Below are 25,066 nucleotides of genomic sequence, written 5' to 3' on the forward strand. Positions count from 1 at the left end.
CCAAACTGCTTGCAGCAGTGATCAGCAGAAGTAGTCTGCAATCCTGCACTCTAACCACTGTGCCACAATGGCTCATATGGTGATTTGGCAGAGTGTGTAAGGTTCCTTCTGCCCCAGGAAGTATCTCTTCTACTTCTCAGTTTGGAACTGTCCTTCTGTGTTTACTTATCTTAGGAAAATCTGAAGTCTGAAAACCTGGAATAGTTTTAGGTCATACAAGTTTGAGTAACTTTCTGGTTTTGACTTCCACAAGCCTAGTGATAAACCATCTCCTACTCTGAATAGGGTGGCACTCTCCTGGATGAAGGTGGTGCACAATTTAGGGATCCTCCTAGACTCACAGCTACTACTCAATGAACAGGTGTCAACTCTTGAAACGACTCTATTATTTTATCTATCTATTCTTTAAGTATGCCAAAGCACAGAAATTATTCAGAGTTGGCTTTACAATTGAATGTGCCTGTTGCGGAGCTGGCAGCAGAGTCAGACAGTGAGGAGGTTGGGGAGGAACTTGGGCCAGTCCTGGGGGCCGTGGAAAGTTCTGATGAGGGCTCTGTGTTGGAGGCAGAGAGGGAGATAGGCAGCAGCGAGGCAGAAGAACATCTGGAGCCTGTTCCCAGTGTGTGCATGCACAGAGCTGCCAGAAGACAAGAACTATTAAGAAAACAGGTCGACTCGGAAGTAAGGCCACACCTTGGAGATAAGGGATGTGTGCTTTTGCAGTTAATTAGTTCATTTGGTCGATTCAAGTTTGGAAAGTATTGTTCATGACTCTAATAGAATCTATGCCAAGTTTAGCCTTGCCCTACATTTGGAACTTGGTTCTCTGGCAGCATTCCAAGTAAGATATGGTGGGTGTTGATAAACATTCCTCTGAAAGACTGTTTGTCAAAGCCTTGTTGACTGTGAATGACAGTAATTCACAGTCATTTAAATAAAAGAGGTTTGGCCAGAATTAAGATGTTGCTTCATGCTTTCTAAGGAACCCTAGGTCAGAACAGGGCTGATGTACTCAATAAACAAGATTTTTGAGAAAACAACTGCCTCAGAGTCTTGAACTAACTGGTATTGTTACTTGGAACCACGACAGCAGGAGAATAGCAGTAGCACTTAAACTTATGTATAGTGCTTTATAGCAAGGGTCTCCAACCTTGGCAACTTTAAGACTTGTGGATTTCAACTCACAGAATTCCTTCAACTCATAGAACTCAGGATGTCACAACACTAGAGCTCAGGATGCTACCACACAACCCATTACCCAAGTCGTTAAAATACGAAAGACTAATGGGCACACAGCTAGGACCACGCCCACACAGGATGTTACGAAACAGTCAACTAATCTGCAAACATCAACTCCATCAACTAATCAAGATGTAACAACACAGCCAACCAACCTGCTTACAACAACAAAGCCAGCACTCCCCACCTCCCCACCAGTATTTATAGAGAGACGGCATCTCCGATCACGCTTTGCTCGTACAAGCATGATGCCGAAGACACCAGCCTGAAGATGATGAGTGGGACCTCATCGAAACGTCACCAAGATACTCTCAATTTTACACAGGAAAAGACCCGAATACGCCAAGACTTGCATATTACAATTTTTTTGTGAATGAAGAACCTGGCTAAAGAGAAATACACATAAAGGCCTACGAAAAGAAAAGAAAACAAATACTGTACCTTTACAGGGAGGATACATGGGATGAAGGTGTGGCTAACTGATGAGGGCTTATAAATCCAAAATAGATCTATGTTAATCTCCTTAGTCTCCCAATGGGCAGCAGGATGCTTGCTGGCTGCCGGAAAAAAAAAAAAAGCCTAGAAACTAGTGGATTGGGATTTCACTGAATTAGGGCTGCATAAAAATCTTGGTTTACGTAGGAAGAACCTAGCTAAAGATATATATATATATATATATATATATATATATATATATATATATATATATATATATATATATATATATATATATGTCACCTGATATATATATATATATAATACATATATATATGTATGTATATATCAGGTGACATCTAAAGCAGGTGTTTCTTAAAAAGTGAGAATGTTAAAGAAATATTGCTTTTTTGTATTCCCAGATACGAAAAAATGCACAAAGTGCCCAGATGATCAATATTCAGCCAAGAACCGAGTCCAATGTATCCCAAAAGTTATAACTTTCCTGTCTTATGAAGAAGATCACGGCATCATCCTGGTCTCGTTTGCTCTACTCTTGTTTCTAACAACGGGCTTTGCTTTAATCATATTTCTTAAATACCGAGAAACTCCCCTTGTCAAAGCCAACAACCGAGATCTCTCCTTCATCCTTCTGGTCTCTCTCTTGCTTTGCTTCTTGTCCTCCTTTCTCTTCATTGGTCAACCAAGGAAAGCCACATGCCTTCTCCGACAAACAGTGTTCAGCATTGTCTTCTCAGTAGCTGTGTCTTCTGTGTTGGCCAAAACAATCACAGTAGTGCTGGCCTTCCTGGCCACAAAACCAGGCAACAGGGTGAGAAGATGGTTGGGAAAGGGTTTGGCCAACTCCATCATCCTTTTTTGTTCTGCTGGACAAATTATCATCTGCTCCATCTGGCTTGGAGTTTCTCCCCCATTCGCTGACTCTGATCTCCACTCACAGCCTGGAGAGATCATCCTTCAATGTAGTGATGGCTCTGTCATCATGTTTTATGTTGTCCTTGGATACATGGGTTTCCTTGCTGCCATTTGCTTCATGGTGGCTTTCCTGGCCAGAAATCTGCCTGGGGCCTTCAATGAAACCAAGCTGATCACCTTCAGCATGCTGGTCTTTTGCAGTGTCTGGGTGTCCTTCCTGCCCACCTACCTGAGCACTAAAGGAAAGTCCATGGTGGCCGTGCAGGTCTTCTCCATCTTGGCCTCCAGTACTGGGCTTTTGAGCTGCATCTTCTTTCCCAAGTGCTACATTATCATCCTGAGACCAGATCTAAACACTAAGGAACATTTAATGATAAAAGTAGGGACTTAATAGTGAAATGGTTTCTTAGACTCATAACATTAAATTTTTCATTGCAGATATTATGGGGTTTGTATCCTTTCTTTACAACAGATTGACAAGGCTTTTTTAAAGGAAAGGGAAAGGAAAGGAAAACAAAGGAAAAGCAAAGGAAATGAAACTATGAAGGGTGTAAAACTAATGAGATTAAAATCCAATGTAATCATCAAACAGTAAAATAAATGAATGAATAATTAAAACCTTCATGCAGTCAGAGAAGGACAGTATAACAAATGAGATATGCTCTATTCACATCATATATCTGAACAGAAGAGAAATAGAGGGAGAGGGAGTCTTTGCCTAAAATGGAATTAAGAAGGAAAATATTATGTGGGCATGAATGAGAGCCTTATGCCCACATAAGAAAGAGAAACCTTTAGATAAAAATAGAGGAGTGGAGGCATAGGAGATAAAAATAGGAGTTGGAGGGCAATAGATATTTATTATACTTTGTGTAGATTTTTGGTTATTCGGGTTTTCTCCCGCGTAAAATTGGAAGTGTCTTGGCGACCTCGATGGCTTCTCTGATTATTCTGTTGTTAAAGTGTTCAGTTTTGGCAATAGTTCTGGTCTTTTTAAAGTCTATTTCATGTCCTGTGGCTTTAAGGTGTTGGACCAGGGAAGAAGTTGGTTCCTCTTTTCTGACTGAGTTCTTGTGTTCTTCAATGTGTGCACTTATTCTTCTGTTGGTTTGTCCGATGTATGTGGTGGGGCAGGCGGTGCATGGGATTTCATATACTCCTTGATTTTCTAACTCAATTTTGTCTTTGGGGTTTCTTAGGATGGTGGATATTTTTCGGTTTGTGCAGAATGCTGTCTTTTATTTATTTTACTTATTTTATTTTATTGAATTTGTATACCGCCCTACTCCTGAAGGACTCAGGGCGGTGAACAGCCATAGAATAAAACATATAAATACAAAATTTAAAATAAAATAAAACGAATTAAATAATTTGGCTGGACAAATCTTGATGTTGTGTTTGTGGAGGATTTTGCTGATTCTGTCTGTGGTGCCTTTTATGTATGGGAGGAGGGCTTTGCCATTTTTTTGTTCTCTGTCTTGGATTTTAGTGGGGGTTTCTTTTTGGATTAGGTTGGTAATCTTATTTCTTTGGAATCCGTTGGATGTTAGTACGTTAGTGAGAGTGTGTAGTTCGGTTTTTAGGTGTTGTTTTAGGTGTTTTAGGTGTTGTTAGGTGTTGTTCAGCTAAGCGTTTTGTTCTGGAGATGAGTGTCTTGGCTACAGAGTTGATCTGTGCTGGGTGGTGGTGTGAGAGTGCGTGCAGATAGTGGTTTGTGTGTGTTTTCTTCTGGTAAATGGTGTGTCCTAGGGAGCCATTGGATTTCTTGTAGACTAAGACATCCAGGAAGGGAAGTTGGTTGTTAGCTTCTGTTTCCATGGTGAACTGTATTTTGGGACGTAGGCTATTAAGGTGTGTGAGGAAGTTGTCCAGTTTTTCTTTCCCATGTGGCCAGATTATGAAGGTGTCGTCCACATATCTGAGCCAGAGTTTGGGTTTGTGATCAGATTTTTCTAGAACTTGGGTTTCAAAGTGTTCCATTTAGAGGTTTGCAATGACAGGTGAGAGGGGTGATCCCATGGGTGCTCCTTCTATTTGTTTGTATTTTTGTCCATTATAGATAATGTATGTGTTGGATAGGCAGTGGTTGGTCAGATCTAGGATGTGCTTGGGGGGGTTATATTTGTTTTGGATAACTGTCAAGGCTTCTTTGTTTGGCACTTGGGTGAAGAGGGATATGACATCGAAGCTCACGAGTAGGTCACTGGGCTGTAAGTTTTGTTGCTTTATGATGTCTATGAACTGGAATGAGTTTTTTACTTGTGAGATGATGGATTCTGCATAGGGCTGTAGTTGTTTGGCGAGAAATTTGGCTAGGTTTTGTAGAGGTGAGCCTATGGAGCTGACTATGGGTCTAAGGGGGATTCCTTCTTTGTGTATCTTGGGGAGACCATAGAGCTTAGGGCATCTGGATGGTTTCTCTCTGGGAATGATTCTTTGCTGGATCTCTTCGCTGATGGGGGAGGCTTTTATTTTGGATCTAGTGTTTTTTTCCAGGTAGGTGGTGGGATCTGTGTTTAGGAGTTTGTATGTGGAGTCTTGGAGTAGGTTGGTTAATTTGGTTTGGTAGTCAGATGTGTTCATAACCACCGTGGCGTTGTCCTTGTCTGTGGGTAGGATTATTATGCTGGTGTCTTCTTTCAGGTTAAGTAGTGTTGTCTGTTCCTCTTTGGGTAAGTTATTATACCGTATATAAATTTATATGCATCTGGGTCAATTGTTGTGGAGTTCATGTTTCTTAGCTTGAGGAGGGCACATTGATATACACATACACATACACAAACACAAACACATACACACAATATACACATATACACAAACATACATCTATACATCAGTGGTGAAATCCAAATTTTTTTACTACCGGTTCTGTGAGCATGGTTTGGTGGGCGTCGTGTGGCTTGGTGGGCATGGCAGGGGAAGGATACTGCAAAATCCCCATTCCCTCACCACTCTGGGGCCAGTCAGAGGTGGTATTTGACAATTCTCCGAACTGCTCAAAATTTCTGCTACCAGTTCTGCAGAACCTGTCAGGAGCTGTTGGATTTCACCCCTGATATACACAATGTGCCCTCCTCCAGCTAAGAAAAATGACCTCCCCAAAAACTGAGCCAGATAAATTAGGAACACAAGGATTCTCAATTGCACCTTCCAAACATATGGAAGACTTTTAGAGAGGTGACACATAGCCTCATATACAGGAAGACCACAGAATATGACAACAGAACTAGAAGGAAGGCCATCATACTTGTTTCTGGGTAAATGTGACAATAAATCAGCTCATAGTTTCAATCATGCTGTGGATACTGCCACCATCTCAGGAGCAGACCTACCAGTCCACGGTTTATATAATAAATTAAAAAAACACCTTCAAAATATAAAGGATATCAGTGTCTTACATGAATATGAATATGGAAGACCACAGAGAGAGCATCAAGAAAAAAAATTAAAATTTCTATGCAGTCTACAACTTTCATCCTATTTATCCAACAATACAGTCCACAGTCTGACACTTTGCTGGATCTTATTTATTTATTTATTTATTTATTTATTTATTTATTTATGATGAATTTACTTACTTACTTACTTACTTACTTACTTACTTACTTACTTACTTACTTACTGTCAAACATGTGAAAGATAGCAGATATAAGTATGAACATGGACATGAACGAAGAAAATGAATACAAATAAACGGGGACAGTAGGACAAGGACGGTCGTGCACTTATGCACCGCTTTACGGACCACTTAGGAATGGGGTGAGATCCACGGGAGACAGTTTAAGGTTTAAACCGTGAGGGTTTGAGGATCTTAATCAGCTATTATCAAAAAATGGATTTTCTGCAACAGATGGGAAATGAAATTTAACTTCAGGCATAAGCAACTCTGCTGCAATTTAAGATTACTGTATGAAGGTATAATAGAAAAGGAAATCGGAAACATATCCCACTCTTAACATTAGACAGGGTTCAAGTGTTTGGATTGTTTCCTTGGCATTAGAAGCACTAGAGTTAAGTGTCATCAACCTACATTGGCACCAAGCTCACACTTCTGGGTAGCTATCCCAACAGTCTGTGGTGACAAGATATCATGTTGAATGAACTCAGAAGACTATTCATTAAGTATTGAACTTCAGCATCACTTTCTAGACAAGACAGGAAGGACCATAACCATGACAGAACAATGCCTGCAAGCAGTGGTGGGATTCAAATTTTTTTACTAATGGTTCTGTGAGCGTGGCTTGGTGGGTGTGGCTTGGTGGGTGTGGAGGGGGAAAGATACTGTATAAACTCCATTCCCACCCCACTCCAGGGGAAGGATACTGCAAAATCCCCATTTCCTCCCGATCAGCTGGTACTCGGGAGGCAGAGAATAGATGAGGGTGGGGCAAGTCAGAGGTGGTATTTATTGGTCCTGTGAACTACTCAACATTTCTGCTACCGGTTCTCCAGAACTGGTCAGAACCTGCTGAATACCACCTCTGCCCCCAATGGTGTATCTGTTCTTTCAGTAACATGGTTTCTCCAGCTACCTCTCTGCACATGGAGCCACAGAGAAGTTCAGGAACCCCAGAGGAGAAGTTGCTTCCCACTGTAATTATCACCATCCCTTTCCTTTGAGACCTCTACTGCTACTTCTCCAGTGTCTGCCTTTCATATAAACATCAGACTGAAGCATCATGGAAGGGATCTTGCATTAGAAAAGGATAAGTGCCTCAGGTTCTGCTCTGTGTGGCATAGGTTTTGGAAGAGGGAGGGGCTGTGCCTTTTAATGTACTTTCTCTACTTTCCAAGTGAAGTTCAGCTGGTCTCTGTCAAAATCGAGAAAGCCACTGGCATTTCCATCTTGTGAGAGTGCTTGGAGTTTTACTATCTCTTCTTGTTCTTGCTTAGAAATGGGAAGGTGATGAGTCAGCCATATAAATTATGGAGATCCTGCTTCTACTTCTGATACTATTGGTATCCCAGCCAGTCTCTGGGAAACGTAGATTGAAGTGTCCCCTAAATTTGGAGCACCAGACTGGAGAAAATTCATATTACAAGCCAGGGGACCATATCATTAGTGTGCTCACCACTGCAGCACAGCTATCACACACAAAGCTGTCTTACAACAGGGCTCCATATAGTCAGTCTCACTCGTAAGTTATTCACTATGATGGCATTGCATTCCTTCCATTTGCATTTCTAACATTTTTCTATTTTTCTTTTTATTTCATTTACTCCTAGATTGTAGAACATGTCTAATTTCATGAATTGGTTGATTTCCATGGCTTCTCTGTTTTGTCTTATTTTATGGAAGAGTCCCAAAACCAAAGATCAGGGAGAAAAAAAATCCTGAAAGAATTCAGACTATTTTCCCCTTCACGTCCAATCTTGATTTCAACAATTCAAAACTGAATTATTAGAAGAGTTATACTCACCTCTGCCCAGCCTATTCCTATATTTTTATGACCGTTCATTGATATTCAAATCCAAATGCATATAAAATAAAGACTTACTTGTTTATAGAGTTTTTTTTCTGAGTCACATGTGAAATATCTCCTTCCTATTTTGGAGCTTCTACTTTAATGATTCAATGATTTTTCAATACTGATTATTGGACAAACAAAAATAAGCCCTACTATAAATAATGATCTATTTGTGATTATTAACTTTGTTGGAAGACTATCTCCATCCACTCTTCTCAACATTCATAAAAATTAAATAGGTATGGGTGACTGTAATTAGTCTCTCATTTGGGATCAAAATTGGATTAAGACTCAATGGGCTTCTGAAGATAAAGAGAAATAAATAAAGATATTTGATGATCATGATGATGGCATGAATATTTTTTTACAGTAGTTCATCTACTGATAAGTCTAGAATCCTTGGCTTCATTTTTGCCATTCAAGTGGTCAACAATAATCTCCAGCTTCTGCTCAATCTCACTCTGGGCTACAACATCCATGAAAAAAATATGAATGCTATTGCCACTTCAGATGCCTTATTGGACATGCTCTCAACTGGAGAAGCCAACGTCCCCAATTACAGCTGTGGAAGGAAGGACCACCTTTTGGCTCTTCTTGATGGAGCTGCCAGGGACATCTCCATCCAGATGTCAACCTTAGTAGGCCCCTACAAAGTCCCACAGGTTTGTTTGTGTGTGTTTCTCTAGCTGGTAAAACAGGTGTGGTGGTTGTCAGTGAGCAATAGATTCAACCATATCTTCTCTATGGAATTCAAAAGATGCTTTCCACCATGGCCATTGTAGGTGTCACGAATATAGATTGGGATTCACAATGGGGAGGGAGAAAGGTTTAAAACAGACATATCCTCTTATGTCACCATCTCCATTGTTATGAGAGCTTCTTCTGAAGGTGAGGAAAGGCTCTGGGTTCAATCAAAGAGTGTTCTGTAATGGGAAGCTCATATTTTGTACACAATCTATAAAAAAACAGACAAATTTTCAATAAAAGACCTACTGTATTGTATAACAGACAAATTATTTTAGGAGCTATGGTCTCTCTGTCTCTTGCACAACTTGAGAACAAACTAGAAAGTTTGTTGCATAAAGAATCCAGGGTTTTGAAACAGAGAAAGGGATTGTTAACTTAGGTGAGGTTGGCACACTGAAATGGATGAGCTGCTACAAGCATCCCTTCCAAATTGTTCAATATTGACACTCAAAAATGCCTAAAAATCTTTGGGACTTATTTACTCAAGCAAGATCTAAGCAGCTGGACAAAATGTTTACAGAAGATTTAACCAAGTCCTTAATAATGAACAAAGTTGTATTTGTGGATTTTTGAGAGATAGAAGATGATTTGAATTCAATTGTGTAAAAAGTCAAAATCCTGGACTGTACATTAGATGAAAGACCTATTGGTATCCTTATATTAAAATAACATACTTCCTGTGTGATCGGAAATCAAAATGTCTTTATAATATGGCTCTTTATTTGAACAAAACAGTTCAGTTGGTGGTAGAGATGATAAATCAATATGATTTGTATTAGAAACAGAGAAATGTACAATCTAAGGGCAATCAACAATAATTTTTCATTAGAACCAAGTTGGATTTATTAAAATTAAAGTAATATTTTTGACTTGATCAGACCCCAAATATAACACACCATTCCTCATTGCTTTTCCAGATCAGTGACAAAATTGTTTCAGAGGCTCTGAGTGAAAAAAATCAATTCCCCTTTTTCTACCAGATTTTCCCCAAATTAGGATTCCACTACCCAGCAATCGTCCAGGTGCTCCTGCATTTCAGATGGACCTTGATTGGTCTCTTTGCTTCAGACACAGAGAATGGAGAGCATTTCATGAGAACTTTGTCTCCTGTGCTTTTCAGGAATGGGATTTGTGTTGTTATATCACAACTATTCTCAAGGACTAAACCTACATCATCCTTCAGGGATGCCATCACTAAGTGGAGACAAGTTAATGTATTTGTTCATTTCATGGAATATGATTCTCTTCTGGACAGAATTCTTCCCTTCCATGTAGCGCTTAAGCGTTTGCCAGGACCCATTGAAGGGAAAGTCTGGATCACAACATTCTTGGGAACATATAAAATAAAGCAGAACAAACGTTTCAGATATATCCATAGTATTTGGACCTTTGCTTTTCAGGAAAAAAAAAGACCGAAAGATTATTATTTTCAACCTGATGTATTCGTGGAACAGAAATTTGAAGATCATTATTTTCTCTGTTCTGTTTCAAAGAATGTCTTTTCTGTCAAAGGCCGAAGGAGATGCACCCAGAAAGCACCACTGGAAAACCAACAGAAAAGGAACAGTATATGGATACGAACTTACCACCATCTTTACAGTGTCATTAAGACTCTGGCCCATGTTTTGAAAGCTGCATATTCTTCCAGATCCAGGAGGGGAAAAAAGGAGGGTGAAGAGAGATTGGCAACTCCAAGGCTGCAGCCATGGCAGGTATGGAGACCCAACAATCATCCAACAACCAGATTTCCACTCCAGTAGACCAATATGACTCTTACTGTTGAGATCCGGACCATCCCCACCCTACTCCTGAGATCCGGACCATTCCCACCCTATTGGCCTTCCGAAAAGCGGTGAAGACCTGGCTTTTCTGGCAGGCCTGGGGCCGTTGATCTCGCTGTTGCAATCTGGCGAGATCTGGCCATGAATGGTGTGAATGGGTTTTAATTGTTTTTAATGTTTTAATTTTTAATGTTTTTATATATGGCTTTTAAATGCATTGTAAGCCACCTTGAGTCTTTGGAGAAAGGCGGCATGCAAGTTGAACAAATAAATAAATAAATAAACTGTTGTTTTTCCTTGATTTTGAGAACAGCTCATTTGATCTTGGCTTCATTGACCTTCCATAAACCTCATCCAGTTTTTGTGCAATGTCTTCTCCATAGACCTTTGTCTGCAAATTGACCATATACTGGATTTGGGGTCACCCCAACCAGAACATTCAAGGAATTATGGAAGCATTTTCCTTCTTTCCATGAGCACCACACTACCAACTCAAAGTCAATCAACTACTATTTTGAGACCATCTTCACAAATATTCTTATAAAGTTTCATGCTCGGTCATGCTGCTTCTAGTGCATCATTAATAATATTAACACCTAATTAATATGATTATTAAATCTTAAAATTTTACTAGCAATTTTTCATAATCATTGATCAGTATACGTATAAAATAAAATGAGAAAAAATAGAAATCAAATCTGAATTATAGTTTTACATTGTAGCTGCCATTTTATTTTCATAAATAATAACCCATACTCTGTCAAGTCCTAGTTGCTAAAAATGAGATATTTTTCAAATAGATTTAATTTATGTACTTCTCTCTATCAGTAAATCAATATTTTTCTGGATCCATCTCATTTTTTAAAACATCAAAATAGCTTTGTCTAAGAGATTTATAAATCTTGCAACACAAAATCTTGCATCAGGAAATTAGTAGTCAACTCTATATGTCTATTTTTATGAAAATATAGAATTATAGCTAAGGGCTAATTGTTATTAATAACTGTCCAGTTTTATAAGGAAAATTGGAAATAAATTGAGTACAATTTTTCAGACAATTATAATTCATTACATATCTTACTTTCCAGTCAGAGGTGGTATTCAGCCAGTTCGGACCAGTTCAGGTACCAGTGACTGCAGGTGCGAACCGGTAGCAGCGACGGCAGGTGGCTGCCTACATTCCCCAGTGTAATGCCATCCTATTTAACCACATTTTTGAGGCTGGCCGGCCATACGCATGGAAGGTATACATGCGAGCAAAGCACACGTGCGGAAGGCATGCACGAGAAGTGAGCGTGTGTATGGTGAACCGGTGGTAAGAATATTGGAAACCCACCACTGTATCCAGTCCTCACTTAACTAGCTTCCTTATTATCACATCATGAAGTATTTTGTCAATTCTTTGCAGAAACCAAGGTATATTACCACTATTCCCACAATCCATTAAGGAAATATAAGGACATGTGGGATTGACCTTCAGGGATAGGAGGAAGAGATGCTATCTAGAAATGATCAGATAAATTGAAGGGAGATTGTAGCTGCATAATAGGCAGGGAAGGAAACTCAGACTTACATGCTGTGAAAATTGTTGGTGAGAGACTTATACTTCTCACTTGAAAGTTTCTGTTAATGTAGCTTTACAATGTAGTAGCACTGCCACATCTGATCATGCTTCTCATTTGGTCTATCTGAGAGAACATTCTTCTTGACAAATACATACTTTCTGGTAATCACTCTTTTGTTCTGAAGCCGTTTATAAATAATCTCTTCATTTGTTTCTTTGTTCCATTTATTTGTGATCTGATCAAAATGCTCTCTATAATTGGCAAAAGTTGTCAATATATATTTTAGTTTGCCTATGTATCATTGATGAAGTCTGATGAATCTTTGCTTTTCACTTGTCAACAAGTCATTCGGAAACATTTTTCACTCTTCAAAACACCTTGTTCTCCCAACTAATTTGCATGTTAGAGAAATGTAGAAGAAAGATTCAAGCTGTTAGGGCTGCCTCTGTTCATTTCCAAGGAAAGAAAAATCCTTGGCTCCATAGATTTAGAGAAAAGTACTTTTACTAGGAAAAAACTGAAAGCAGACAGTTTCAAGCAAGCTACGAGGGAAACTGTGTGAGCACAGCAACTCCAAATACAGTATACAGCCCAACCCCCTTATAGCTAGACAACTGCATACCAGAGCCAATGGTCTTGGCCTTGGCGATAGCAGCAGTTGCAAAGCTGCGATGTAAGCTTCTCCCTATTCCCTCCCCCCTATTCTATGGCAGCCAGCAACAGGCTGGCTGACACAAGCATGAAAAACCACCTGGGATAAGAAACCATGGTTTCTGCACTTAAAATTTTCGGATGTTCAATTCTAGTTCCATCCCTTTCTGGAGAAGAATGAGTTTTGCAATCTTTCCTGGAGGAAACTGTACTTGGACCACAATGGAGATGTAGGAGCAGATCTGAACATCATAAGTTTGGTGGTTTTCACCAAGGAGGATCCCGTCAAAGAGCACCTGGGGAGTTTTTCAAGACAGAGTCTTACTATTAACCAAGATGCAGTCTCACAACTGAAGTTGCTCAATATGGTGAGAAAAATATTGGTGTCTTCACTTTTGTCAAAGCCTTAGTTCAAGTGGGCTAAGCCTAGTCACTGTACTATTGACCAGGGTGAGCAGGACAAGAAGACTTCCAAAGTCCCTTCAAACTTTGTTGTTCTGTTATTCTGTTAAGGTGTCCTTCAGATGCTATAACATGGAACACTGGATAACCATTTGTCTGAAGTGGTGAGGGGTTTTCTGCCTAAACAGGGGATTGGACTAGAAGACCTCCAAGGTCCCTTCCAACATTGTTATTCTGTAAATTCTGATACTATTTTAAGATGATTCAGTCATGTACAACATGAATTCTGGATTACTATTGTTTATGGCACAGATCATGGACCTTTTGTGTTCCTTCTGCACTTTAGTATCTGCATAAAACTGATGAGAGGGGCCATCAAGTGCTGAGGATTGTGGCCCTGATAGCATCCACTTCTCTTGTTCCTTGCCCAAATTAGGTGAGAGAGAGAGGGAGGGAGGGAGGGAGGGAGGAGTAGGGGGAAGTGAAAAGGGAAGGAGATGGAGAAGGAGATTGTGGTCCTAATAGCATCCACTTTGCTGGTTCCTTGCCCAAAATTGGAGGAGGAGGAGGAGGAGGAGGAGGAGGAGGAGGAGGAGGAGGAGGAGGAGGAGGAGGAGGAGGAGGAGGAGGAAATTTCTTTGACCAGTGCCAAAGTTCACATTTGGACTGAATTTGATGAAATTAAATGAAGAATTGATGTTGCTTCTTTTAGTCATATTGGGAAATGGTCTATAGAATTCAGGTTTATCTTGTCATGGTTGGGGAGGATTATATTCTGTGATTTTGTCTACCTCCATTTTCCATACATGGTTAGTTCTGATGCATTTTCTTTGGCATTTTTCTTTTTCTGCTTAGTCTCTGCCTCAGTCCAAATGTGTGGATAATTGTCGTCCTGGATTTTTCAAGCGGGCTCGAGAAGGGGAACCAATTTGCTGCTATGACTGTGTTCCTTGTCCAGAGGGGACCATCTCCACTCAGGAAGGTGGGTGACATTGGATGAAAGGGTACTGGATTTATTCAGACTTTAGGCCAATGTCCATGTTGGAAGATGCATTTAACCTTGGCTATTTTATTGTTGTTCCACATTTTCAAAAATTTCTTTGATAATGGGAGGAAGAAGAAAAAGATTCAGAAAAAAGAAAAAGATGAGGTAGGCTGAAGTAGAAGGACATAGTGGATTGGGCAGATTACTTTTGCCCCAGGAAACATCTCTTCTACTTGTCAGTTTAGTATTGTCCTTTCTGTGTTTGCTTGTCTTAGGAAAATCTGAACTCTGAAACTTGCAGAACAATTTCAGGTCAACAACTCTTGCACTCATACAAGTTTGAGTGTCTTCTGGTTTTGACCTCTGTAGGTCTAGTGATAAGCCATCTTCTACTCTGAATAATGTGGCACACTCCTGGATGAAGGTGGTGCAAGATGTAGGCATCCTCCTAGACCCACAGCTACTACTCAATGAGCAGGGGCATAGCAGTAGCACTTAAACTTTTATATCCTGCCATAATGTTTTATAGCGCACTCTGAGCAGTTTACAGAGTCAGCATATTGCTCCCCACAACCTGGGTATTCATTTTATTGACTTCGGAAGAATGGAAGGCTGACTCAACATTGAGTCGGTTAGGATTGAACTCCTGGCAATGGGCAGAGTTACCCTGCATTACTGAATTCTAACCACTGCCCCACCACAGCCCAGCTAATGCCATAGCTAATCTTCACACATAAGTTTCACATGGCATGGGACAGAGTATCTGTGGGACTTCCTCACCCTAAGGATTCTGCTTGTCCCACCAGAACAGATATATGTAAAAAGCATATTTCAGGTCCATTCCTTAAAACATTGGCATGTTGTGGGTCCTTAGAAACTTGCTTATTGGAAACCAAAAGCATTGCGGTGAGACCGGCTGGAAAAATAATGGGCTCTGACAAACTCCACGAAAATCTAGCCGGACAAATCATTGTCGGGGGGTCTTTGGACCGGAACCGTCCTGTAGGGACGGTGAAGAAGGAGAGGCATCTCGGACGACCAAGAGGAACAGGCAAGTTCCTTGAAAGGTCAGAGGTAGCTCTTCAGACTGGCAGTGGGGTGACAGCCATTGTAAAATGACTGCTCTGAAACTGGGGCAACTGGACTAAGTTTCTGTGCAGGAGCGGTGTTTGAACGGAGTGCTGGTACCAGGTGAGTGATTGGCCAACTCACAGGTAAAAGAAAATTTTGAATTGGAACATTAAAAGGTGTCCCAGAGCTGAAATGAGCAGCTAATTGGCATTTGAGAAACTCTATGGAGGGAGAAGAACAAAGAGGAGGCTAAAATGCTAAAGCCCAAGAAAGTTTTTGTATCTACAATTGGATTTGGAGAAACTAAAAATAATAAAAGAAAAGAACCCAAGGAAAAGTATTTTTTTATGTGGATTTAAAATATTTTTGGCAGCTTTGACATTTAGTTGGTTTGAGAATATTGTGGATTTGAGAGAGACATCTGCTGGCGGAAAGAGATCTGCAATATTTGTTGGAAGATAGAAGAGAAAGTACAGCTGTGACCTTGACTACTAAAAGATAATTTGGAAACTATGCAAACTTTTAAGGAGTATTTGTATTTCTACATTGCTGGGTTTTGATTCTCAACGTCTGCGGAAGATAACAAATCTTTACCTTGGAGTCGACTGGATAAATACTTGAATTGGACATTATTTGAAAACAAAAAGAGATGATTGGATTTTAAATTTTAATTAAATGTGACATAATTCAAAAGTGTTAACAATTTCTTAAATTGGCAATATGGAGTCTTGGATGTGTGAGGAGTTAATTGAGATGTTTAAAAATATGCGTGAATCACTAAAGGGTAATAAAAAGTCAGAAATTTTGCTGGAACACACAGAACAGGAAATAGGGCAGAAGGTGGTAAAAGAGAGCATAAATGAGGAGCAAGAAAATAATATTGAAGAAAAAGGAATTGAATGCAAAAAGCAGTTAGATGATTTCACTGGGATTTACAGTGGCAAAAAAAAAGAGTGGATGTGGGGGGGGAACATCACCCCAAAAAGTATCAATCAAAGGGTAAAGAGGGAAATAGTGGAAAGAGATTAGGAGAAAGAGTGGGCAGAACTACTCAAATAATATATCTAAAAGTGAGAAAAAGGATACAGAAGAAAAGATATAATAAATATTTAAAAGAAAAGAAAAGAAGAAGTTAAGAGAATGGGATAAAAGGAGAAAATTGTCAAGAAGTGGAATTTTGGAGAGACCAGGAGAAAATGGTTAAAGAAGGGAAGATTAGTGGAAAGGAGAAAGGGAAATAAGGTACATACTAATAGATTTAAGGGAACAGTATTAATATTATTAATTGTGGATGATCAACTAAGTTAAAGGGTTTTAATGTAAGATTTGAATATGATGATGTATATTGCTTATAGTAAAACAGAATAGCAGATGAAATGTGAAATGGCAATTTGGTTTAATTTTGAAGACAATTTAAATTAAGAGACAAAGTTGAAATGTTAAAAAGTGGGATGGGGATTTTGAGAAATATATTTTGTAATGGAGAAATAAGATAATTAATTGATGTAATTGTAAGAGATTAGGAATTAAGGGTGGATAGTGATACTCTTTATGTATTATGTATTAATAAGAAATGAAGATAACATAAAGAAGTATGGAAAAAGAATGTTATGGCTGAAATTGGAAATATATAAAATGGACTTGTTTATGTTTATGTTTATGTTTATGTTTATGTTTATGTTTATGTTTATGTTTATGTTTATGTTTATGTTTATGTTTATGTTTATGTTTATGTTTATGTTTATGTTTATGTTTATTGGACTTCTATACCGCCCTTCTCCCGAAGGACTCAGGGCGGTGTACAGCCATATTAAAACACATATAAATTTACAAAGTTTAAAAACAATTTAAAATTGAATATATAAAAAATTTGGCCCACAAATTAAAAACTAACATACACCCATTATAAAATTCATATTAGGCCAGCCTGGCTTGTTGGAACAGAAGGGTCTTCAGGGCGCGGCGAAAGGTACGCAGGTCAGGGATCGTACGAACCTCTAGGGGCAGCTCATTCCAGAGGGCTGGTGCCCTCACAGAGAAGGCTCTCCCCCTGGGTGTCGCCAGCCAGCATTGTTTGGCCGACGGCACCCTGAGGAGCCCCTCTCTGCGGGAGCGTATTGGCCGGTGGGAGGCTATTGGTGGCAGAAGGCAGTCTCGTATGTATGGTGAAAAATATGGAAAAAATATGGTGAAAAATGATTAATTTGTGATAAAGAATTATATAAAAGAAATGAATATGGAAAAAATGGGAAGATTGGAATAGATTATAAAGATTAATATATATAAGACATATAAGATGTCACTCGGTCCAGTCTCTCAATACCAGGTAAAATCCAAAGCAGGTGTTTATAATATTGCTTCTTGGTTTTCTTAGATACAGAAAAATGCACCAAGTGTCCAGATGATCAATATCCAACTGAGAACCGAGTCCAATGTATCCCAAAAGTTATAACATTCCTGTCTTATGAAGAAGACCTTGGCATCATCCTGGTCTCTTTTGCTCTACTCTTGTTTCTAACAACAGGCTTTGCTTTAATCATATTCCTTAAATATTTAGAAACACCCATTGTCAAAGCCAACAACCGGGATCTCTCCTACATCCTCCTGGTCTCCCTTATGCTATGCTTCTTGTCTTCCTTTCTCTTCATTGGCCAACCAAGGAAAGCCACCTGCCTTCTCCGACAAACAGTTTTCAGCATTGTCTTCTCAGTAGCTGTGTCTTCTGTGTTGGCCAAAACAATCACAGTGGTGCTGGCATTCCTTGCCACAAAACCAGGCAACAGGGTGAGAAGATGGTTGGGAAAGGGTTTGGCCAACTACATCATCCTTTTTTGTTCTGCTGGGCAAATTATCATCTGCTCCATCTGGCTTGGAGTTTCTCCCCCATTCGCTGACTCTGATCTCCACTCCCAGCCTGGAGAGATCATCCTTCAATGCAGTGATAGCTCTGTCACCATGTTTTATGTTGTCCTTGGATACATGGGTTTCCTTGCTGCCATTTGCTTCATGGTGGCTTTCCTGGCCAGAAATCTGCCTGGGGCCTTCAATGAAACCAAGCTGATCACCTTCAGCATGCTGGTCTTCTGCAGTGTCTGGGTTTCCTTCCTGCCCACCTACCTGAGCACAAAAGGAAAGTCCATGGTGGCCGTGCAAGTCTTCTCCATCTTGGCTTCAAGTACTGGTCTGTTGGGCTGCATCTTCTTACCCAAATGTTATATTATCATCCTAAGACCAAATCTAAACACTAAGGAGCATCTAATGATAAAAGTAGGGAATTGATTGTGAAATGGTTTCTTAGACTCATAACATTTCATTTTTCTTTGCAGTTATTATTGGCCTTCTATGCTTCCTTTGCATCTGTTTGAGAATTGAGGTGATTTAAAAGGCAAAGAAAAAGCAAAGAAAAAAAAAACTATGAAGAATGTAAGTCTAATAAAATTAGACTTATCCTATATCATCATGAAACAGGAAAATAAATGAATGAATGAATAAAACTGGCATGCAGACAAGGAAGGACATGATAACAAATGAGATACTCTATATTAACATAAGACATCTGAACCGAAGAGATAGGAGTCCCAAAATAGAGGGTCTTTGTTTAAGATGGAATGAATATGGAAATCTGTTTGTACAATCTATGATTTATCCCCAAAAGTAGGCATGTACACTAGAACTGGGTGCCAGGAAGATGCAGGTTTTGATGATATCATAGACCTCCAGGGAGTGGTGGGATCCTGCTGTTTTAACAACCGATTTGGTGATTGTGCGCTTTGCACGCTCTGAGCGCACATGTGCATTTTTACGAAAACTTACCTTCCACAGTAACACAGCTAAGGCGCGGCAATCCGCTCTGCTGCATGAATCAGCTGAGAAGATATAGGTCAGTAAAGCACAGGGGTGGGCGGGCAGGCCCACTTGATCGTCGGAATGAAACTGTTCACTCCCAGCTGATCATTGCAGCTACCGGTTCGCCCGAACCAGTACGAACCGGGAGAATCCCACACCTGCCTTCATGTGACATTTTTCATTTGTTTCTTTAACAACTTTGTTCTGCCCATCTACCTCCCTTAAGTTATTTTGTAGACAAGATTCCTGGCTTTTGTCATCCTGCTTTCCTGCCTGCTTCATGAGAGGTCCTTGGTGCTCTCTGAGCTTGGTTGCTTTCTTGAAGACATTTCATTACCCAAACTAGGTGACATCATCAGTGCCAGCACTGCTACTAGCTGTCAGGTGTGCTTCCTTCAAAGTCCAGGAAAGAATAAACCAAACTCCATTATTTATAGAGTAATGTATTTTTACTAGAAAATGAAATGAACGCAACCAAGGAAAAGCTGAAACTAAAGTAATAGGCGCGAAAATTGCATATAGAAAGCATCCCCTCCCACTGTCCATCGTCAATCATCCAATCCAAAGGTCTTCCAGAGGTCAGGTGGAAGCATGTCTGGCATCGTCATCAATCAGGAACACGATGACGATTGACCTGATAGACACTTCAGAGATTCGGTTTTGTTTCTTCGAAAAAAACCCTCCAGCACGCTTCCCCCCCACCCAGTCCCCCTAGCTCTCCCCTCCCCGTTTCTTCTGGCAGCCAAAGCAGTAAAGGCGGAGGCTGACACTAGCACTGATGATGCTATGTAGCTTGGGTAATAAAATGTCTACAAGAAAACAACCTGGAGCAACAGGAAGCCCTCATTTCAACCCTGAGCCACAAATGTTCTCCTTTGTTGGTGCCTGTTTCATTTTTAGCATGGCAGCTTCAGCCTAGTCTTACATATTGCTCCTCTTGGCATTGAGTTAAGCAGGAAGTGCTACAAAATGGGTCTCACTTATCACACAAATCATTACAGGAATTTTGGTTTGGTTTGGTTTTGTATTTTTGCCAATATGTTTCTGGAGATTCTCAGTCATCCAGGTCATGGTTGTCCCAAAGGTGTTTTTTCAAAAGGCACCTGGACTTTCTGGACTTTTTCTTTGAAGATGTTTCGCTTCTTGCACAAGAAGCAAAACCTCTTCAAAGAAAAACCAGAAAGTCCCGTTGCGTCTTGAAAAAGCACCTTTGGGATTTTTGCCAATAGTTTGTTGTCCAGTTGTATGGAGGCACAATAGTTCAGAAAAACAGATTTAATACATTGAAATAATATTTTTTTAAAAAAAACAGGTGTAACACCTATTGCACCTTCCAAATATATGGAAGACTTTTGGGGGGATGACACACAGCCTCCTCTACAGGAAGACCACAGGGGCACCACACCACCAAATATGACAACACAACCTGAAGAAGACCATCAGGTCCCCTCGTACCTATTTCTGGGTAAATGTGGCAAGAAATCAGATCACAGCTTCAATCATCCTGTGGGCACTGCCACCATCTTAGCTGCAGACCTCACAGCCCATGGTTTATATAATAAACTTAAAAAAACCCTTCAAAATATAAAGAATTTCCATATTCCTATATATAAATATAGAAAGCAACACGGAGAGCATCAAGAAAAAGATAAAAATGTCTACTCGGTCTATAACTTTCACCCTATTTACCCAGCAATACAGTCCACAGCCTGACGCTGTCATGGTTCCATCAGATGCCCTAAAACCATGAGCCTCGAGCCAAGTTTTCAAAGAAATCCAGTTATTTATTAGGAGCAACATGTCAGCACTTACCCAATTGAAGTCAGCTTTGCCCCATGTAATTTAGGGCCCAACTATGACCTGTTTCCTCACTTCTCCCAGGGTGTGTCATAAATCACATTCTCCAATATGGCACTTTTGCGGGCTGTAGAGATCATGCCTCTCCGGCTGGTTCCAATAACCTGGGATACAGCCTTGAGAAAGGTATGTGTGGAATGTGCTTCTGGTTGTGTCTGCCATGCTGCTTCATCAGTCCCCCCCCCTTCTGCCTATGGCAACTCGAGAGCAGGCCAAGAATGCTTTACGAGTTGACAGACACTTTTCTGGCTCATAGTCTGCTGTTATCAAAAATGGATTTTCTACAACAGATGGGAAATGAAATTTAACTTCAGCATGAACAGCTTAATTTAAGATTAATAAATGGATATCTAATAGAAAAGAAAATCAGAAACAGTTCCTACTCTTAACACTAGACAGGGTTCAAACCAGTGGTGAAATGTAAAATTTGTTACTATCAGTTCTGTGGGCATGGCTTGGGGTGGGGGTGAGGGTAATGTGACTGGGTGGGCATGGCAAACTTTTTTTTTTTTACTTTTAAAAACATTTTTTCTACAAGCTGTTCGGCCGAAGAGGTTGTAAAAAAATGCTTTTAAAAGCCTCTGATGATCAGGCAACTCAGTTGGGATTGTCAGAGGCTTTTAAAAGCATTTTAAAGCCTCTGACAATCAGGCAACTCAGCTGGGATCATCAGAGGCTTTTAAAAGCATTTTTTTCCCTACAACCTCTTCGGCCGAAGAGGTTGCAGGAAAAAAATGCTTTTAAAAGCCTCTGATGATCAGGCAACTCAGCTGGGATCGTCAGAGGCTTTTAAAAGCATTTTTTCTACAACCTCTTCGGCCAAAGAGGTTGTAGAAAAAATGCTTTTAAAAGCCTCTGACGATCCCAGCTGAACTGTGCAATCATCTGAGGCTTATTTTTTTACTTTTAAAAGCATTTTTGCCCCCCCCCCCAAAAAAAGAAAAAATGCTTTCAAAAGTAAAAAAAAAGCCTCTGATGATCGTGCAGCTCAGCTGGGCATGAGGGGGGGCGCAGGGATTTTGCTACTGGTTCTCTGAACAACCGGCTGCCATCGCTACTGGATCAGGTGATCCGGTCCAAACTGGGAGCATTTCAACCCTGGTTCAAGCGTTTAGATTGCTTCCTTGATGTTAGAAGACAGGCAGTACAAGAGTTAACTGGCACAAAGCTCATACTTCTGGGTAGCCACCAGTGGTGATATTCAGCCGGTTCAGATCGGTTCGGGTGAACCGGTAGTGGCGACCTGCTGGTGGGCCCGTCCCCCCGCCCCGGCGCTATGCCATCCTATTTAGCCACGTTTTCTAAGCCCTGGAGACAAGATACCATGTTTTCTAATCTCTGGAGACAAGATACCATGTTGAAGGAAAGCAGAAGTCCATCCTTTTAGTGTTGAACTCCAGCATCACTTTCTGGACAAGTCCTGACAGGAAGGACCACAAATCACTACAGAACAGTGCCCCCAAGTGTGTACCTGTGTTTTTTTTGGTACCATGGTTTCTCCAGCTACCTCTCTGTACATGGAGCTACATAGAAGTTCAGGATACCCAGAGGAGAAGTTGCTCTGTATCACAGTAATTAAAATCATCCCATTCTTTGAGACCTCTTCTGCTACTTCCCCAGTGACTGCCTTTGATGTAAACACCAGACTAAAGCAACACGGAAAGGGTCTTGCATGAAAAATGGATAAATGCCTCAGATCTCACTCTGCATGGCACAGGTTTTGGGACAGGCAGGGGCTGTGCTTTTTAAATGTACTTTCTCTACTTTCCAAGTGAAGTTCAGTTTGTCTGAATCAAGAAATTCTGGGATTTCCCTCTTGTGGGAGTGCTTTGAGTTCTACTTGCCCTTCTTGTTGTTCTTATGTAGAAACGGGAAGGGGATTGATTCAGTCCTGCGAATTATGGACCTCCTGCTTCTGCTTCTGCTACTCATGTTGTCCCAGCCAGTCTCTGGGAAGCCGAGAATGAAATGCCCACTAATTTTGGAGAAGGAGGATGGAAAAAATCCACGGACCTATTACAGCCCAGGAGACCATCTCATTAGTGTGGTCACCACTGCAACAAGACTATCACGCACGACATTGCCTTTCACCAAGGCTCCTTCTAGTCAGTCTCATGCGTAAGTCATTCCGTGTGATGGGGTTGCATTCCCTTCGTTTGCCATTCTAACACATACTGCCTTTTCATCGTATTCATTTCCTCATATATTGCAAGATCGGTCTAGTTCACTAAATCATTTTGATTTCCAAGGCTTCTCTCTTTTGTCTTATTTTGTGGAAGAGACTCAAAACTAAAGATGGTGGCAGATAAAAACCCAAAACCCAAATCCCAATTATTTCCCCCATCCAATCTTGAGTTTATCACTGAATTATTGAAAGGATTGTAGTTAACACCATGCAGCCAAGTTGCATTTTTATAACCACTCATTGATATTCAAAGTCTGTTCCTTGTCAAAATAGAAGCTGACTTGTTTTTAGAGTTTATTTTCTGGGTGACATGAACCATTCTCTTCTTGTACAATAGTTCCGCTTTAATGTTTGAATGATTTTGAACCCTAGTTATTGGACAACTGAAAATCAGCACAATTACAAATAATGATATATTTGTGACTATTAACCCTCGTGGAGGACTATCTCTCAACCCTCATAAAAATTAAATCTTTATGGTTGATGATTACCATTTGCCTCTGGTTTTGGATTATTGACTTAAGACTCAATAGGCTCTGTATTTTCTGGTTATTGTTTATGGTGATGATGAGTATGACATGAACATATTTTTACCATAGTTTAACTTCTGAGCCGTCAAAAATCATACGCTTCATTTCCGCCACTCAAGACGTCAATAAGAATCACAAGCTCTTGCACAATCTCACACTGGGCTACAACATCCATGACAACTGTCTGAATACACTTGGCACTTCAGATGCTTTGCTGGACATGCTCTCTACCGGAGAAGCCAATGTTCCCAACTACAGCTGTGGAAAGAAGGATAACCTTTTGATTTTTCTTGATGGAGCTGCCAATGACATTTCTGTCCAGATGTCAAGATTAGTAGGCACCTACAAAGTTCCACAGGTCTGTGTGTGCATTTCTGTATCTAATAGAGGGAGTGCAGTGGTGATAGGTGAGCGATAGATCAAGTCGTATGTTCTCTATAGAATTCAAGAGCTGCTTTTCACCATGGCCATTGTAGGTGTCATGGCTAGAGATTGGGATCCACAGTGTGGAGGGGGCAAGGATCAAAGTGGCCTTATGCTCTCATGAAACCATCCCCATTGCTTTGGGGGCTGGGGCTGCATGTTGTGAAAGTAAGGAATGCTTCAATGTCCAATCAAAGTGTTTTCTGTAAAACATAAAGTATCATAGTACTTGAAAGCTCATATCTTAGACGTGATCTTAGCCAAAATAATGATCTTTTCAATGGTAAACAAGTCCTAAATTTATCAAAGGAATTCCAATGGATTATCCTACCTACAGTTGATTAAAGAAATACGAATTATGAATTCATAGGGATCCCCAGCATTAGTTAACCACTTTATTTTTAAAAAAATTGCAAGCATATTAACCAACATGTCAACTATTTTTTACCATAATCAGTTCATGATCACATTCATCTTAAAAGTCTTGAAGAGCAGTAAGGATGATGGAGAGGACATTCTACCAGCTGAACTACTCAAGTAATATCCCAACTGGTGGGGGCCTCTTTTTGGAAATTTTATTTCTAACCCCATTCAATCTGAGCCAGGTTTATCGAAAAAATATCAGGCAGGTGTATGAAATTAAGTTCTATAATCTTCACCCAAGAGCTTGTTGTTAGGTGGGCAATTATGATACTGAAGATAAATTCCTTGTGTGTCTAATCAGACTTGACCAAATAAAGTATTCAATTCAATTCATCCAGCCCAGTTTATGCACATTACAATCAAAATCTCCTTTAAAATACCACTCCAATTCCCTCCTCAGTATCCTTTCCTATAAGGAACTTCATTCCTTCCTTGCCGGGGTTCCTAAGGTTTCCGAGAATACTTATCTAAGGAGAAACTATACTTAAAATATTCCAAAGATGCTTTTTTCAAGAGGCAACT

At 40.1% G+C, this 25,066-nt stretch overlaps 1 protein-coding gene across 1 annotated transcript; it reads left to right on the forward strand.

Annotated features, from left to right (window-relative positions):
• Nucleotides 1–7,536: 7,536 nt before the first annotated feature.
• On the forward strand, nucleotides 7,537–18,559 carry LOC148116066 (vomeronasal type-2 receptor 26-like). The gene is made up of 6 exons (XM_087885374.1): nucleotides 7,537–7,748; nucleotides 8,449–8,740; nucleotides 9,743–10,537; nucleotides 12,978–13,190; nucleotides 14,080–14,206; nucleotides 17,655–18,559. The coding sequence occupies exons 1-6, from the start codon at nucleotides 7,537–7,539 to the stop codon at nucleotides 18,557–18,559; spliced, it is 2,544 nt and encodes an 847-aa protein (XP_087741500.1).
• Nucleotides 18,560–25,066: the final 6,507 nt, after the last annotated feature.

Source organism: Pantherophis guttatus, chromosome 2, assembly GCF_059756535.1.
Source record: "Pantherophis guttatus breed Tessera chromosome 2, ASM5975653v1, whole genome shotgun sequence".
Taxonomy (NCBI): domain Eukaryota; kingdom Metazoa; phylum Chordata; class Lepidosauria; order Squamata; family Colubridae; genus Pantherophis; species Pantherophis guttatus.